This window comes from Rhinopithecus roxellana, chromosome 14 (genome assembly GCF_007565055.1).
Source record: "Rhinopithecus roxellana isolate Shanxi Qingling chromosome 14, ASM756505v1, whole genome shotgun sequence".
Classification (NCBI taxonomy): Eukaryota; Metazoa; Chordata; class Mammalia; order Primates; family Cercopithecidae; genus Rhinopithecus; species Rhinopithecus roxellana.
In genome coordinates, this window is record NC_044562.1 from 104,936,189 (window position 1) to 104,955,172 (window position 18,984).

Below are 18,984 nucleotides of genomic sequence, written 5' to 3' on the forward strand. Positions count from 1 at the left end.
TTAGCTCATCATTTATATTAGGTATTTCTCCTAATGCTATCCCTCCCCCATCCCTCTGCCCCATGACAGGTCACGGTGTGTGATATTCCCCACACTGTGTCCAAGTGTTCTCATTGTTCAGTTCCCACCTATGAGTGAGAACATGCAGTGTTTGGTTTCCTGTCCTTGTGATAGTTTGCTCAGAATGATGGTTTCCAACTTCATCCATGTCCCTACAAAGGACATGAACTCATCCTTTTTTATGACTGCATAGTATTCCACGGTGTATATGTGTGGGGCATGGCCTTTCTAATACACCACCAGTACTTCCTGACATGTAAGTTTCAAGCAGGGCAACTTAATGGCCCTCAGATTTCAAGCTTGACACAGACAATATCATACTATCCAGGTAAAGTATTTTTAAGTAAAATGCTGATATAAGGTCTAGATCCCAAGCAAGCGGTTAGTAACTCTATCTGGAATGAAGAGCCATGGATAAGTACTAAGCAATGAGGTTGTAGATATTTGTGAGAAACAATAAGAAAACATTGGAATATCATATGTGATAGAAATGACCATTAAGAGCATCCATATACAGAATGGATTACACCAGGAAACAAAACATGAAAGGAAACTTTTATGATTTGTTTCTTTGTTTTGAATCACACTTGTTTTTTTTGTTTTGTTTTGTTTTGTTTTGTTTTGTTTGAGATGGAGTCTTGCTCTGTTGCCCGAGCTAGAGTGCAGTGGCCGGATCTCAGCTCACTGCAAGCTCCGCCTCCCGGGTTTAGGCCATTCTCCTGCCTCAGCCTCCGGAGTAGCTGGGACTACAGGCGCCCGCCACCTCACCCGGCTAGTTTTTTTTGTATTTTTAGTAGAGACGGGGTTTCACCGTGTTAGCCAGGATGGTCTCGATCTCCTGACCTCGTGATCCGCCCGTCTCAGCCTCCCAAAGTGCTGGGATTACAGGCTTGAGCCACCGCGCCCGGCCGAATCACACTTGTTGAGCACTCCCTTCTTTAAAAAATTAATACAAGTTCATTATATAAAATTTGGAAAAGATAAAAACGGATAATGAAGCAAACAATCACCTCAAATCCTAGCTCCTGATTATAAACATAGTAAACACTTAATGTAAACCCTTTCCGTTTACTTACATCTCTACGCATATAGCTTTTACAAAACCTATTTTCCATAGAGTGTACTATGTTTAATTTTTTTTCTAATCATAAAAATAATGCATATTGAATTTAGAAAACAGAACAGCACAGAGAAAAAACAAATCTCCATAATCCCTTCACTCATAGGAACTGTATTTTATTTGTACTCGGATCCTAGCAGCTAACACAATGCCATAGTAAGCAGACTGCATTGTTTGCTTAATAACTTCTCCATAATAAAGAAATTGTTTGCCTGTGCTGTGCTTACAGAACATATTCTAAAACCAAAATTGTTACTATGGCTTAAAGGAAAGAAGGAAGCAAACCCATTTATATTAGAAAATGATTCTAAAGCGTACTCCTTGATGCCTTGGCTTTTTATTGCAGGAATTGACCTTTCTCAGCAAGATATCCATTGCCCAAATTGTGTATTGCATGCCAAGGAGTTAAGTCAGATTACTGCTGTACCTCTCACAATCTAAGTTCCACATCTCTATTTGTATTTCAGGGAAAAAGATTCATGGTGCACCAAATCATTAAGGCTCTAAGATCTTTGCAACTCCTAATGGTAGCCCAACAGGGAAAGCCATTGTAGGGCAAAAATAGCCATAGGATTAGAGAAGAAAGCCTTGTTTGCAATGCCATTGCTGCTGTGTACACTACCTCCTGTGATGTGGCATGAATGGATTTAGACATAAATCTAAGGCTTTGTAGAATAAGCACCCTCATCAAATAGTATTTACTGGGGCTTATGGCTAAGATACTGTTTTCCTTAGCAACCAGATACAGCAGGAAATTTGATTGAGAATGGGAATTTTAGCACAATTACACATATTAACCTTTTATGCAATCTCTTCATAACCCAGTAGTTTTAAAACCATATACTTAGTGCTTGGAGCACCAGGAATTTGTAAAGAGAAAGAGAGAATCTCAGTTTGACTTGATTCGCTGGTTATGATCAGGTACAATTTTTTCCTTCACATTTTCTAAAATCAACATTGGAAGTGTGCAGTGATTAGTGTGATAGCCAATTTCTTCTTCCCTTTATCTTCCTACAGCTAAACTAGGTCAAACCAGGAATGAGTTACAATTGAGGAAATATTTTCCACTTCTGATCCTGCACAAAAAAAAAACATACACGTAGCTATTATTTTCTATATTTATGACATGTTAGTGAGTTCTTTAAAATGAAGCTGAAATCTGTAAATTTCTGTGTTCAGATGAAACTCAGTTTCAGAAAGTAGTAGAGATTAGAAATTTTGGACAATCGAGCAAACTCTTCTCTAGGAAACTGTCCTCTGAGATGCAGCCAAGGAGCCAGAAATGGGCTTGAAAGCAGAGATGTTTCTAACTGGAAGGAAGGGGAGCTATTAGCTGAGAGAAGACTGGGTAAGGGCTTAAGGAGCCTAGAAAGTTGAGGACAAACCTCTAAAAGGCTGCCAGTGGGAGCTTCTGCAATGCAGGTGACAAATGATCTTTGATCATCTTTCTGGTTGTATTGTGGATTGTGTAAGGAAGATAAAATAGCTAATGCTTACTTTAGGGAAACACAAAATTCTACACGAATTCCCCAGGCCCAAATATATAGTGTGCAAAGATTTGGGAGAAATGAAGTTATTTCCCCCAAATAAGTATGAGGAAGAATACTTAACTGCCTCTCTGTTTTAGCCATCTGGCTCTAATTGTGCTGTATATGCCAGTTGTCTAGACCCTGTGGTTTAGAAATCCAGCACTCGGGTGGTATGATACACTCAGAAGCCTGTAAGAGAGCTCTGATGAGCAGAAGGCATAAACTGCAAATTCCTCTTTAGCTACTAAATTTAAACTGGACTTCATTGTCTCCACTGGATATATCTTAAATCCACAAATTAGTGGATCTTTCTCTGTGGAAGAAAACAATATAACAATGAAAACCAAAACAGGACAGTCCTCATTCATATTCCATTGCATTAAGTCAAAAACCTTGAGGTTGAAAAGATGAAAAAGTACTTATTGTTGTTAAAATATGAGGTAATGTTGAACAAAGGTAAGAAATAAAGAAAAGCAATTATTTATTTAAAAATAAGAAATTAGTTTAAAATTCTTTGTTTCAGCCTTTGATTCACTAGCACATTTTATTAAAATGAACTTATTATATTTCTCTGTAGACTCATAGCTATATGTTCCATATATTCCATATATTCTTTTTTTTTTTTTTTTTTTTTTTTTGAGACGGAGTCTTGCTCTGTCACCCAGACTGGAGTGCAGTGGCCGGATCTCAGCTCACTGCAAGCTCCGCCTCCCGGGTTTACACCATTCTCCTGCCTCAGCCTCCCCAGTGGCTGGGACTACAGGCGCCCGCCACCTCGCCCGGCTAATTTTTTGTATTTTTTAGTAGAGACGGGGTTTCACCGTGTTAGCCAGGATGGTCTCGATCTCCTGACCTCGTGATCCGCCCGTCTCGGCCTCCCAAAGTGCTGGGATTACAGGCTTGAGCCACCGCGCCCGGCCATATTCCATATATTCTGCTGAACTTGAGAATATGCATTGTTTTTAGATTTGGAATCTACCCCTTCTTTAAAATGTATTCTATATTATACTTACAGGCATATTACATTTATATATGTATACACACATGTACTGATCATACATATCATGTGCCAACAAAAAAGGTTAAATTATATGGATTATTATTTGTCACCCAAAAGTGTAATAAATTTTAGAAAATATTTTCAAATGGAGTTAGAGGCAGAGAAAATTTACTATGTTTATATCACGTCTACTTATGCTGTATATTTATCCCTGGCCAGAGCATAAATGTATTTGAGGGGAAAGGATTACTTAGACATATGTTCCTGCCTCCATATGCTTGTGTAGATAGTCTTCCTTGGAAGGCCTACCCTTCTTCCTCTTGGCCAATCTGATTACTGGCATTCGGATCATGTCTAGAAAGAAATGTTAGCCATCCCTTGAAGAATATCTTTTGTCCTACCAACCTCACGAAGTCTTTCTTCATTTTCTGCAGTCCACAGTGACCTCTCCTTTCTCTGAACTTTTGTATCATCTAAAATGTATACAACTCATTTGATAGCTTTCATAAATGGTCTTTAGTTTTTTGTTCATATATATCTTATCTCTATTTCATATTACATTTGAGGGTAGATGTAGGTCTTAAACTTCTCTGTGTCATCATTGCTCCTAGCTCAATACCTTTTACATAAAAGTGTAATACTTATAGATGATAAGCATAATCACTTAAATGATTACTTAATATATTTTTCTGGTATATTTCTTTGGCACATAAGCAATATTCACATTCTTGTTTACTTTAATCTTAGTGGGTAGTAGGAACTCAACTATGTTTCAAATATTGTTTAACAAAAATTTAGCCAAATAGTTCTGCATTTTAAAGAAGAATATTTGATAGTGTTATAGACAAACACTTTAAAGAAATGCTATTGTTGCTTTTGAGTGTATCTGAAAATATTGTTTAATATTCAAGCACTACAGTAAAAGTCTTGGAATAATTTCCATTTTTTTCCTCTTAAAATTCAAAGAATGGTTTTTGCCTTTCATATGAAGAAAACAGCTTAAAATGTAGTTTTAAAAGTATGGTACTTTTTATGTAGCTACCCCATATTAAGGACTTAGTTTCGTTTCAAAAGACTTCTTTATGTTACTTGAAACTGTGCTTTTCAATTAGTGATGCACTTTAGACATGTGAGTGCTAAATATTTTTGCCAAGCATTGTCCTCGTATTTTTAACACTTGCCTTTTACATAGTGGCCAGCGTTGGCTGTGGATTGGTTTGAATAAAAGGAGCCCAGATTTACAAGGATCATGGCAATGGAGTGATCGTACACCAGTAAGTTAAAACATTATTGTTTTAGGTAGTATGGAAGCACTGTTTCAATAACAAGTTGTTTGTTAAATAATACATCCACACCTAAAATTTATATGGAACCAAAAAAGACCCTAAATAGCCAAAGAAATATTGAGCAAAAAGAATAAAGCTGGAGGCCACCACACTACCTGAGTTCAAAAATACACCTCAAAGCTATAGTAACCAAAACAGCATGGTACTGGCATAAAAACAGACACATAGACCAACAGAACAGAATAGAGAGGCCAAAAATACATCCATATATTTATAGCCAACAAGTTTTCAACAAAGATACCAAGAGCACACAATGAGAAAAGGACAGTCTCTTCTATAAATGATAGTGGGAAAACTGGATTTCCACAGGCAGAAAAATGAGATTAAACCCTTATCTCATACCATATACAAAAATCAACTCCAAATGAATTGAAGTACTAAATGAAAGGCCCCAAACTATGAAACTACTAGGAGAAAACATAGGGGGAAAGCTCCATGACATTGGTCTGGACAATGATTTTTTTGGATATGAACTCAAAAACGCAGACAACAAAAGCCAAAATAGACAAATGGGATTACATCAAACTAAAAAGCTTCTGTAGAATAAATGAAACAATCAACAGAGTGAAGAGAAAACCTACAGAATAAAAGAAAATATTTGCAAATTATATATATATATATATATATCTGATAAAAGATTAATATCCAAGATATAGTCATGTATCACTTAACAATGGGATACATTCTGAGAAATGCATTGTTAGGTAGCGGTTTTGTGCAAACAACATAGAACATACTTAAACAAACCTAGATGGTATAGTCTACTACACATATAGGCTACACATATAGGCTCTCTATTGCTCCTAGGCTACAAACCTGTAGAACATGTTACTGTACTGAATCCTGTAGGGATTTGTAACACAATGATAACATAGAAAAGGTACAGTAAAAATATAATCTTGTGGGAACACATCTTCAAGGGATGGCTAACATTTCTTTCTAGCCATGATCTGAATGCCAGTATTCAGATTGGCCTAGAGGAGGAAGGATAGACCTTCCAGGGAAGACTATCTACACAAGCATATGGAGGCAGGAACATACATGTAGGCCATCTGTGGTTGACTGAAAGGCCATTATGCAGTGCATGACTGTAGATAAGGAACTCAAACAAATCAATAGCAAGAAAACAACCTGATTTAAAAATGGCCAAATGACTGAATAGACATTTCTCAAAAGAAGACATACAGATGGCCAACAGTCATATGAAAAAATGCTCAACATCACTATCAGGGAAATGCAAATTAAAACCATAGTAAGTTATCACCTCCCACTTGTCAGAATGATTGCTATAAAAAAGACAAAAGATACATGTTGGTGAGGATGTAGAGAAGAGGGAACTTTTGCACACTGTTGGTGGGAATGTAAATTAGTACAAACATTATTGCAAACAGTATGAAGATTCCTCAAAAAATTTAAAATAGAACTAACCACATGATCCAGCAATCCCACTACTGGGTATATATTCAAAGGACATGAAATCAGAGTGTTTAAGAGACTCACAGGGTGACTGCAGCACTATTCATAGTAGCCAAGATATGAAATCAACCTAAGTGTCCATCAACAGATGAATGGATGAAGCAAGTGTGGTACATGTACACAATGGAGTACTACTCAGCCATAAAAGGGAAGGAAATCCTGCCATTTGTGACAGCATGGATGACCCTGGAGGACATTATGTTAAGTGAAAAAAGCCAGGCACAGAAAGACAAATACCATGTGATGTCACTGAGATGTGGAAAAAAAAAAAAAAAAATGGATCTCATGGAACTAGAGAGTAGAATGGTGGTTTCCAAGAGCTGGGGCAGATGAGGTGGGGGACTGGGGAGATGTTGGTCAAAGGATACAAAATTTCATTTAGATAGGAAGGATAAGTTCAAGAGATCTCTTGTACAACAAGTTGGTTATAGTTAATAATATGTTATATTCTTGAAAAATGCTAAAAGTAGATGTTAAGTGTTCTCACCACAAAAATGGTAACTATGTGAAATAATGCATTTGTTAATTAGCTAAATTTAGTCAGTCCACAATGTATATATACTTCAAAACATCATGTTGTGTATGATAAATGCATATACTTGTATCTGCCAATTTAAAAAATAAAATAAATACATTCACATATCATACAACCATTAAAATTATGTGTCAAATGAAAATAGAGTCACATACAGGCAATAAGGGAAAGACAAGTTACAAGTCTTCTTTTTATTTTTAAAAACTCATATGTGTAGTCTCTCTATATATAGTCAAAAAATAATAAAGCTATAAATATAGTAGTCATCTTTGGGTAGTATGAGTGATTTTTTTCTTTTTGAAATGGGGTCTCACTCTGTCACTCACGGTGAAGGGCAGTGGTGCGATCTCAACTCACTACAACATTCACCTCCCAGGCTCAGGCGATCTTCCCATCTCAGCCTCCCCAGTAGCTGAAACTACAGGCGCCCACCATCACACCCAGCTAATTTTTTTTTTTTTTTTTTGAGAGGAGTCTCGCTCTGTTGCCCAGGCTAGAGGGCAGTGGTGTGATCTCGGCTCACTGTAAGCTCTGCCTCCCGGGTTCACGCCATTCTCCTGCCTCAGCTTCCCGAGTAGCTGGGACTACAGGCATGTACCACCACGCCCAGCTAATTTTTGTATTTTTTAGTAGAGACGAGGATTCACCATATTGGCCAGGCTGGTCTCTAACTCCTGACCCCGTGATCCACCCGCCTCTGCCCCCCAAAGTTCTGGGATTACAGGCGTGAGCTACAGTGCTCAACCATGCCCAGCTAATTCTTATTTTTTTTGTAGAGATGGGGTTTCACAGTTTTGCCCAGGCTGGTCTCAAACTCCTGAACTTAGGCAGTCTACCCATCTCAGCCTCCCAAAGTGCTGGGATTACAGGTGTGAGCCACCACACCTGGCCACAAGTGATTGTTTTCAAAGCTTTCTCTTTATGCTGTTTATTTTCATTTTTATAGTGAGAAGCTATTCTTTTTATTATCTAAATATGGAAGAGTAATACAAAAAATAAAATATCTTTTTCTGGGGGGACTAGGTGGGGATGAGAGTCTCGCTGTGTCACCCAGGCTAGAGTGCAGTGGTGCCCTTATGACTCACTACAGCCTCAAGCTCCTGCGTTCAATTGATCCTCGTGTCTCAGCCTCTCAGGTAGCTGGGACCACAGGCACATGCCACCACATCCAGCTAATTTTTGTATTTTTTGTAGAGATGGGGTTTCACCATGTTGCCCAGGCTGGTCTGGAACTCCTGGGCTCAAGCCATCTGCCAATCTTGGCCTCCCAGAGTGCTGGGATTACTGGCATGAGCCACTGTGCCTGGCCAAAAGTATCCTTATTGGAGGAAATTATTTGTTTGAAGAAACCTCTAAAAAATCCTTGCTATTATTCCACACATTTATATTATCCTAAGGAGATATTAATGTAATAGTTATAGGAGCAAAATTATTCTCAGATATTCAATATTTAATCCAAATTACGGTTGTGTCACCTCGTTTTTTATTCTTTCTAAATGTAAAACTCCTTGAATTTATTTTTAAATTGGAGCATACCTGAGATTAGTCAAATAACAAGCATTTCAACACGTGCAAAAAAATGAGAAAAGCATTTTGCAAGCTTGATTCTCTATGACTCCAATGGCGAACTTAATACACCATTAACCTCAACTTCTGAAACTGTGGCTTCCTTTGTTTGGAAACTTATGACATTATGCCATTTGCTAAGTCCTCTCATGATTCAGCATCATGATATAAAAAAGAGATGAAAAAGTTTTCTTTCTGTGGCATATGAACACACTTGAGTGATTAAGGCTGCCTAAATTACATCTAAATTGCAAATATTTATACATCAGTCTTAAATTCTCAAGCCTCTCTTGTCTTTTCAGGTGTCTACTATTATCATGCCAAATGAGTTTCAGCAGGATTATGACATCAGAGACTGTGCTGCTGTCAAGGTCAGTACAGTGCTGGAAAATCTGCATATTTAAAACATAAATCCATCATCATATGCAATCAAGTAATAGATCCATGGAGTGTCTTTGTGTGTGGAGCCTGATGTTAGATGTGGTGAGAGATAAGCACACCCATGGCCTGGCCCTCAGCAGCCTAACTTACACTTCATTTGAGAGGATAAAATTCATATTCAAGAAAACCTCCCTCATTACCATGCAGTAATAAGCTCCTAATGAGTGGGCTGAGGAAGACTAATGAAATTCAGAGGAGGAAGTGAGTCCCATGGCCATTTCCAGAAAGAGGTAGGACTTGAACTGGGACTTTAAGGATGGATAGAGTTTCTACAGATGGGATAGGGTAAGGCTTTCTCATGAGGGGATGGTATGAGAAAGTGGCATAAAATAAGGTGGGAGTGGAAGGAAAAGGGCAGTGAGGAGAACAGAATACAGATCAAGAAGTTTTCATTGGTGCTGTCCTTGATAACAGTATTAGGACTCAGATTGATGCCATGTTAAGGAATTTCTACACTTCTAGATAGGCAACAGGGCATTTTTTAAAGTTTCTGAGTAGGGAGAGTCACATGAACTAAGGAGGGTATGAGGAAGATTCATCTTGAGACAGATGACAAAATGCAACAGGTAAGATTGGAAGCCATAAAAGACCAGTTAGGTATCTTCCTTTGCAGAATGCATTCATGTATCCATTTCATTAACAGTCCAAGGGGTCAGTGAGGCACTGGGGGATAGAACAGTGACAAGGTACAAGGCATAGCCATTTTCCTCACAAAACTAAAGTCTAGTCAAAAATAAAGACAAGTAAACAAGCAATTACGACACCATTGAGTAAGGACTATGTTTTATGCAAGAACAAGAACATTATGAGACAATAATAATGATGGTGATGGTGATAGTCTATGGTGGTTGTGATGATGATGATGGCAGCAGTTAACACTGATCTGATTAATTCCTTTATCGGCCAGCCACTGGACTAGGCATGTCACATATGTCACACAGCACATAAGCAATCTTGTGAGGTAGGCACTGTTACTATATTCATCTCACATGGAAATTCGAGCTGTGAGTAATTTACTTCAGCTTACATGGAGTAAACGTAAACTGAAAGAACTGAGATTTACACCCAAGTGTGTCTGGGTCTGCTACTCTTAACCACTATGCTATATGACTAGGCATTTATAGAAATAGAGAGGGTACTGATTTATGGAGAAAATTGTGTGTTTTAGTTTAGATATTTTGAATCCAAGCTAGCTATAAGATGTATGCTATGGTAAGTTGAGATCAAGAGTCCTAAGTTGAAAGGAAAATGTATATTTAAAAAAAAAAAAGGGTCCAAGAAGTGAATTTGGAGGAACTGCCAACATATAGAGTGAAAAAAGATGAAGATGGAGGAGACATCAGGTAATATCTTTGATTTGTAGTCCAAGAAAGAGATTGAACAAGGTGGCTGACCAGAAATGTTACAGGAAGGCTGAGGCAAATAAGAACTTAAAGCCACAGGAAAGCACGATTTTCAAAGTAACTCTTCTAGTAATAAACTGTGTAGTACATGCCATTTTTATAGATTCCCAATTTAACATAAGAAAAGGTGAGAACTTCAGAGAAGCTTATGGAATTTTTAGGAGTGTTGAGAACACTGGTACAATAAACTGTGTTCTAGGGAAATAGAGTTGCCAAGTATGGAGAGATTTGAAAATCTACCAAATAAATAAAGATATACTAATGCAACCTGCATCAGGAACAAGCCCAACCAGGGCAATGTTCTGTAAGGAAAATCTTACCTCACCTGCCACAGAACTCCCACAAACTTGGTCTTGAGAGAAAATAGTCCAAGAAGTGATGGATGCTCTCCCGAGTAATGCCTTCCCCTATCCTTTTTCTCCTACTTGCTAACTGGATTTGTAGTGAGCCATCCTGGAGAAGGGCAAAATCCTAGAAATAGCATGGTAACACCAGAGAAGGAGCCTGAGCCGCTGAGGCTGGACTTTTATGTCACTTTCTGATCTAATTTGATCACAGCTTGGTGCTTGGATACCTCTGAAATGAATATCCTAACAAAAATTGTCAGGCGTGGGGGAGAAAATTTGCATTTTGGACATAAACATGACCGTACAACATTTCCCTTATTAGCCCCTTTGAAAGCTCTTGCTCAGGGTTTTACTGTTTAAATATTCCATTAATTCATGTGTTCATTTATTGAACAAGTATCTTAGATGCTAGAGCTAAAATACAGATCAAAATCATAGGGCTTACAGTTTAGTGTTCCATAAGGGATGTATCAACTTCAAAATATTCTGCAATACTTTTCCTCTTTTAGGTATTTCATAGGCCATGGCGAAGAGGCTGGCATTTCTATGATGACAGAGAATTTATTTATTTGAGGCCTTTTGCTTGTGATACAAAACTTGAATGGGTGTGCCAAATTCCAAAAGGTAAGTGGTAATTGTTCCTTTTCACAACCTTCTCATGTTAACATTGTGAATGCTCAGTTCAAAGTACCTAGGGGAGCATTGTGATCTATAATTCTAAGGTCTAAAAGCCTATGATGATGCAATTGATATGTGGAGCACCCCCTGCCTGACTCTGGCTTCTAATAGAAGGCTAGCTTATTGAAATTTGGTGACATCTTGCTTTTGATCATGCAAAAATTTGCATAGAAGATAAAATGTAAGGTTCATTTAGGGAGATTAGATTTTGGATGAAATATTACTTTAAGCAAAAGGAGAAATGTAGAATCATTTTAATTTTTATTTTGATGCAAAATGAAAAAATAAAGATAATCTTGGGAACAATAAAGGCAGAAGTCAAGAAATAAAAATGTGGCAGGTCCCTGTAAAATTTAGAAGCAATTTTCAATGAACTACAAAACTGCTAATACTTTATATAAATTCAAATTTGAGAAGCCAGTTAGATTGATAGTATATAGCCTTTGGTAACAGAAAGGAGAGTGGGGAGAAATGTAGATACCATTGTACTTCACTTTTTCCAGGAAAATATGACATATTAAGAAAAATGTCAGGAAGATTTTAATTCTCAAATTATTATTATTATTATTTTTAAGACAGAGTCTCACTCTGTCTACCAGGCTGGAGTGCAGTGGCGCGATCTTGGCTCACTGCAGCCTCTGCCTCCCAGGTTCAAGTGATTCTCCTGCCTCAGCCTCCGGCGTAGCTGGGACTACAGTCACCCACGACCACACCTAGCCAATTTTTGTATCTTTAGTAGAGTCAGGGTTTCATCATGTTGGCCAGGCTGGTCTCGAACTTCTGACCTCAAGTGATTGGCCTGCCTCAGCCTCCCAAAGTGCTAGGTAGGATTACAGGCATGAGCCACCGCACCCAGCCTCAAATTATTTTTAAGCAGACATTGGCTGTATTAAATTAATTAGCAGAAAACCCATAGAAGGTTTTAAAATAAATCTCTGAACTGAATGTAAACAGATCATTGAAACTAAAGGTATATCCTCCTACAAGTTCTGAAAGGACCCAAAGTTCACATCATGGAACTGACTATTAGAAGACTGTTTTCCCTAAAATAGTTAAAAGAGCTTCAGATGTGACATTAGGTAGTAGCGAATCTCTTTCACAAAGGCAAACTGTCAAACCATTTGTAAAAGAGAGAGAGAGAGAAAGAGAGAGAGAGTTGTGTTGATGGGTTTTTCTAAAGGATAAATTATGCCTGAGTTTCCTTGATTACTTTATTAAACCCGAAAAAGGGACAAAGGAAAACCAGTTTGGATATCCTTTAACCAAGCGGAAAGTAACTTGTACATAATTAATTCGGACAATGTCTCTGTTTTGAAGTGTGAATGTGAGCCTCCCATTACTCTCTGGCATTTGTTAGCATTCCGCAGACAGTGTCATTGTTCCAACCAAGGTGCCCTCGATGGGAGCTGCTACCCCCACCTCCTGTTTGAGCAGCGGAGCAGACCCCAGAGTTTAAACAAGGGCAACCTTAGAAATGGCAAATTAGTCACCACAGGAAAAATGAAGGGCATGTGGAGGAGTATATATATATTTTAACATATACTTTTAACGAGAGAAAGGAATTAACCCACTTAGCAAATATAAATCAATTAATCAAACAAACCTAAAGAATTCCACCTCTATGATCCCCATGCAGAAAGAAAATAAAATACTAAACTCCTGTTCTCAGTCTGTCTCAATCACTTGAAGCAATCAATGATTGCTTGCTCCAGGGTTTAAATGTTATGTTCACCCTTTTTTGACTATACTGTACCTAACTTTCTAAGTTATGATGTGATGCATTCAGCTGGTTGGATATTTTCTTGGTTATTAGAGCAGCCTAAGTTTTCTCAACTTGTATTCATCTGTGTTTTCTGGTTTTCTTAAAGAAGTTTTCCTCTTATGTATCCTAAATCACCATGCCTCTTCTCTGACTTGCCTTTTATTACTTGGTTCTAATGAATCCTGTCTTCCCTAAAAGAGATATTTTGACAACCTGTAAATTTGAAGTAACCTCAACCATAGTGGATATTTGTACTTTTTAAATATTCTTTTTTTAATTGAGAAAACTGTGTCAAAAATAAGGCTCATAAAAGTGTTTTTAGGAATATTACCTATGATGCCATTACCCAAACATAGCTATTTTTATTGTATTTCTTGATGCCTTATACACACATACATGTTGTAATCTTGTATAAAAAACACCTTGCATCCTACTTTTCTCACAATTTAAAGGTATTTAAAGGTTAGACATAGCTTTCCCTCCCCCACCCACAAATAATCAGAAGCCTTTGACAAGATTACAGACAATAAACTATGTACATTTTGAACTGACTTGCAACGTTATTGTTGGAAATTATCCAATACGAATAGAATTGGCTCAGAGAGACAGACTAAAGATGCTGGCTATACAGGCAGTCCTCTGAGTCGGGTCTTCCGATGACTGCCTGAAGCTCACATGCCACACCAAAATTAAAACTAGCTATTTTACTCTGTAATTTCTAAGATTAAGCAAATGATGTCTTTGACTTGAAGCCAATGTGATCTGTGGCCAGAATGAAAAGGGGGAGGAAAGCAAATAGGCTCCCATGGGGAACTGCTCTGTGCCTGGCCCTGTGCTGGCCGCTTCCTCCAGGGCATCACATGTGACCTGCACTCTCTGTGAGTCAGGCAGCCATCTAGTTTTCATAGAGGAGAAAATCAAGGCTCAGAGAGAGTTAAGCAACTCATTCGAAATACCATAGCAGCAAAATACATAAGGGCATTTGCACACTGACCTGCCCAGCTTCCAACCCGGAATTCTGTGTAGCATGCCATGTTTCCTCCATTTCCATCTGAGAATCCTCAGTGACTTTTATTATTTTCCTCTCAGTTTTGTCTCATCTTCTCAAAAGGTTCAACATTGGAGCATTGTACGTTGTTTCCAAGGATATCTTGGAAGACAATGAACTCTATCAACCTAAGTTTATAGAATAGTTATTTGTTTCATTAGATGGAGAAGTGGTTCCTGAATAACTTCCCTTTACAATGATGATTATTTTGGTTCCTATTTCTTATGCTTCTGTGTGACACATACAATATCATTATTTACTTGTTTTTGCTTTCTAATTCTTAGCTATGTTTTATCCATCTGTACTTCTTTTGTGACCTCTGTGACACAAGGTAAAAGATTGCTAGAAGTACTTCATTAATATTTAACAGATACGCCTTTTGGATTGCTCCTAAAGCAGCTTTAGCATCGGCCCCACAAAATACAACTAAGTGATCAAAACGTGAAATGGCTTGGCCAGAAATGGACAAGCCTCAACAATACTGCAAGTCCTTTTGAGCTACATTAAAGGCCTTACTTATAGTATACCCTGATCTGTCATTGAGTACTAATGCCACTTGCTTTCTTCCTCATACAGGCCGTACTCCAAAAACACCAGACTGGTACAATCCAGGTGAGTTAAGAAAACTGAAATTTAACCAAAGCTGCTTTTCCCTTGTCACTAATGCATTTAGTTAATTATTTAAGTGCCAGCTTCTTCTCTGTACATCTTCAAGTGAGACAAAATTTCTCCAGGCAAGGAAGGTGAGTGACTGGTATGGGATGAGGTGATGAGGGTGCTTTCTTCTTTCCCTGTGAGTGCAAGGGAGTGGCAGAGTCACTGGCTCAGGAATCTCTTGTTCCTTGTAGTCAGTACTGCCCCAGCCAGAGAGGGCTAGTAATCTGATTACTATTTATAGTTTTGAATATTAATTCATGCTTAAAGGACACAGTTTGCTTTGCATAGTCATAACTCTAATCTCTTTCTTCTTCTTCTTTAGAGCGTGCTGGAATTCATGGACCTCCACTTATAATTGAAGGAAGTGAATATTGGTTTGTTGCTGATCTTCACCTAAACTATGAAGAAGCCGTCCTGTACTGTGCCAGCAATCACAGCTTTCTTGCTACTATAACATCTTTTGCGGGACTAAAAGCCATCAAAAACAAAATAGCAAATGTAATTTAAAAGAATATATTTTAAATGTGTTTCTTATTTTTGTATTTATTCCATTTAAAAATATTACAAAAATTTTGCCAAAATCTACAAAAGTTAAATTTTTCTCTAATGTCAGATCTGCCTCACAACATCCAAATTTGTTTCATGTTAGAAAAATTAAGTAGAATTGCTTATGTTTTAAAATATACAAGATTAATAATAAATGTCACTTTATAAGGTAAACATCAGTAGATAACATAAATGATTCTAGTTCCCTGTCACATTTTTTACTAAAAGTCAACTTTACAGTTAACTTGAGTTTCTGTTTCTACTAATAAGTAACTTTGCAAAATAGCTTTTGGGAAGAAAAATAATTTCTGTATTTTCAAATTTATAATAATTGCAATAGGATACTGTATGCCCCACTTAAAGTATTAGTCTAATTAATATATGCCCATAATTACAGCTACCATGTTTCCTGTACCCACAATAGGATCTGTAAATATACAGAGAGTTTTCTTTTTTTTTTTTTTTTTTTTTTTGAGGCGGAGTCTCGCTCTGTCGCCCGGACTGGAGTGCAGTGGCTGGATCTCAGCTCACTGCAAGCTCCGCCTCCCGGGTTTACGCCATTCTCCTGCCTCAGCCTCCCGAGTAGCTGGGACTACAGGCACCCACCACCTCGCCCGGCTAGTTTTTGTATTTTTAGTAGAGACGGGGTTTCACCGTGTTAGCCAGGATGGTCTCGATCTCCTGACCTCGTGATCCGCCCGTCTCGGCCTCCCAAAGTGCTGGGATTACAGGCTTGAGCCACCGCGCCCGGCCGAGAGTTTTCAACTACTCTTTGCACAAGGTCCTGGTTTGTATAATTTTGAAATCTAAGTAAGGAATGTCTAGAAATTATAGTGGTTAGTGATTACATAAGACAAGGTATTTGAATCAAAACCCTCAAGAAAGCTCAGCACATATAAGCATGGATGTTTGGCTTGTTTTTCAGATATCTGGTGATGAACAGAAGTGGTGGATAAGAATTAGCGAGCAGCCAATAGATGATCATTTTACCTAGTAGGTGACATCATTGATTCTACCTTTGTAAAGTTATCACTTAAAAGAAGCAATTCCTTTTACTAAATGGATTTCTATTTATAAGTAGTTTGAACATTAATCCATAAACTGCCTAAATTAGAGAAACCAAGCCCTTTTGCATGTTAGCATCAAGAAAAAAGGGGTATAGAATGATGGTATTAACATTAAATTTAGAAATAAAATAACTTACAGTAAAAAGAAAAAAAATGAAACACCTAATTACATTACGAGTTGTCAAATCTGTCATTTTCTTTTAGCTCACGATATCCATGGCACCGCTTTCCTGTGACATTTGGAGATGAATGCTTGTACATGTCTGCCAAGACTTGGCTTATCGGTAAAGTTAATTCAAATCCTTTAATGCTGATTTTGTAATATGTGAACTTCAGGTTCAGTTTCTAGCTTAATCTTGTTTTCCTTTTGATTATATATTTGGTCACTTCATCTTATTCTGATTTATTATTAACAACAATAGCTCAAATCCCCAATGCAAATAAAGGTACTTTTCACTGTGAATATTTTAACTTCCTTTATCCTAAAGCAGTTACTTAGAAATAAACTTACCACTTCCCTAATTGATAAGTGTCTAAGCAAATTTTCAAAGATAAGCAGGCAGCAGTTCTAAAATATAGTTTAGGTCCCCTTCCCCTGATTACACTGCCCCTTCAACTTCCTACCTCCTGCCTTCACCCTGGGATGGTATGGTAGTCACACAAAATACATGCTGTTTCATAGACAGTATTGGTATGCTGTAACCTACAGATAAAAATAATCATAGAAGACAGAAGTGGCTAGAGAAGAAAGGGAATATATCTTAAGCATTTGGGAAAGATTGATTTCAAGAACCTTTCTTTACTACTGGGGTTACTTTTTAAATGTGCTGACTTGGCCGGGTGTGGTGGCTCACGCCTGTAATCCCAGCACCTTGGGAGGCTGAGACAGGCAAATCACTTGAGGCAAGGAGTTCGAGACCAGCCTGGCCAACATGGTGAATCCCCGTCTCTACTAAAAATACAAAAACTAGCCAGGTGTGGTGGCATGCACCTGTAATCCCAGCTACTTGGGAGGCTGAAGTATGAGAATCACCTGAACCTGGGAGGCGGAGGATGCAGTGAGCCAAGATTGCATCACTGCCCTCCAGCCTGGGCAACAGAGCGAGACTCTTGTCTCAAAAAAAAAAAAAAAAAAGTACTGACTGAAAAATTCTCGCCATAGTAATCCTTGCTTTTCATTTCTCAGACTTAAGTAAACCAACAGACTGTAATACCAAGTTGCCCTTCATCTGTGAAAAATACAATGTTTCTTCATTAGAGAAATACAGCCCAGATTCTGCAGCTAAAGTGCAATGTTCTGAGCAATGGATTCCTTTTCAGAATAAGGTAAAAAGAGAATTGCTACATTATGCAACAATGATTGCTTCCATGCTGGTTATATAGCCTATGGCAGAATGGCAACCCATTAGTGACAACATCACTGAGATAGACTCTACATGTTTCAGGATCCCACCTGGCCCTCTGTGTTGCCAGAAACCGTGGATGATATCAAGAATTAATTCTCAAGTTGGTCATGCCTACAGGTCTTTTAAAGTGCAGCATTTCTATTTTGTTGCTACCAACACTTAAATTGCTAAAGTTGATCTGTTGATGGATTGGGAGGCATTGAATAGTCAGGACTATCTCTATGGCCTTGTAGGAAACTGACTTAATTTCTGGCTTGTGTTTTCTTTTTCCCCTCAAGGAGAGCATCCAAGCAGCATCTGCCAATCAAATTAGACTGGCATTTCACGAACTACTTTTTGGGGACTACACATATGCTACAAAATGTTAATCATCGCTCTTGCCTCCAAATGGGGGTTTCATGATTAAATAGGTTAGAGAAATGCTGCATTCTGTATCTGCCAATTCGAGATGCATAATCCATGTTGGTATACGTATCTATTAGGAAATGCATTTGGCTGCTGAAAAGAGGTTGCTACAGTATGTTAAAACATTTATTCTGTCACATTAAAGACATTTGAAGATAAGCAGGTTTGTGTGAAAACACCATGAAGTCTGCAAAATCAGGCTTCTTGTGATTTTGCTCTGCCATCCTTAATATAAGGCTTCTGAGCTTAAATTCTGGGTGTTCTCGCTAGGGTCTTTTCTAGAAGTTACCCGATGAGGTTGTCCACGTTGGGTAGCTTGGCTCATTGACCACTCCAGTCTATAAGAAAGCTGGAAAAAAATTTTTTTGTAGGATGTTTCAAGGAACACAATTTGGGACATACCACTCTATACCGAAGCGATCATAATGTGAAAAAGCGAAAAAAGAGATGTGTCTGACAGCTGGAAGGATCTGCAGTAAAGTTAGGGGTACATTTTAACTTTTTAAAATTAGGACAATCTTTTTAATTCCTCAAGGTAATAGTACTGTGTTAATTTGCATAGCTGATATAAATTTGAATTAATATATCCTGC

General features: G+C 37.9%; 1 protein-coding gene across 3 annotated transcripts in view; it reads left to right on the plus strand.

Annotated features, from left to right (window-relative positions):
- Positions 1–18,984, plus strand: part of LY75 (lymphocyte antigen 75) — a 98,092-nt gene that overhangs the window by 35,622 nt on the left and 43,486 nt on the right. For all 3 annotated transcript variants that reach the window (XM_030916295.1, XM_030916297.1, XM_030916296.1), the window contains exons 14-21: positions 4,902–4,983; positions 8,935–9,003; positions 11,333–11,447; positions 14,888–14,923; positions 15,291–15,466; positions 16,440–16,507; positions 16,786–16,865; positions 17,768–17,907. In XM_030916295.1, coding sequence (XP_030772155.1) covers positions 4,902–4,983; positions 8,935–9,003; positions 11,333–11,447; positions 14,888–14,923; positions 15,291–15,466; positions 16,440–16,507; positions 16,786–16,865; positions 17,768–17,907 — 766 coding nt within the window. The remainder of the gene's footprint in view (positions 1–4,901; positions 4,984–8,934; positions 9,004–11,332; positions 11,448–14,887; positions 14,924–15,290; positions 15,467–16,439; positions 16,508–16,785; positions 16,866–17,767; positions 17,908–18,984) is intronic.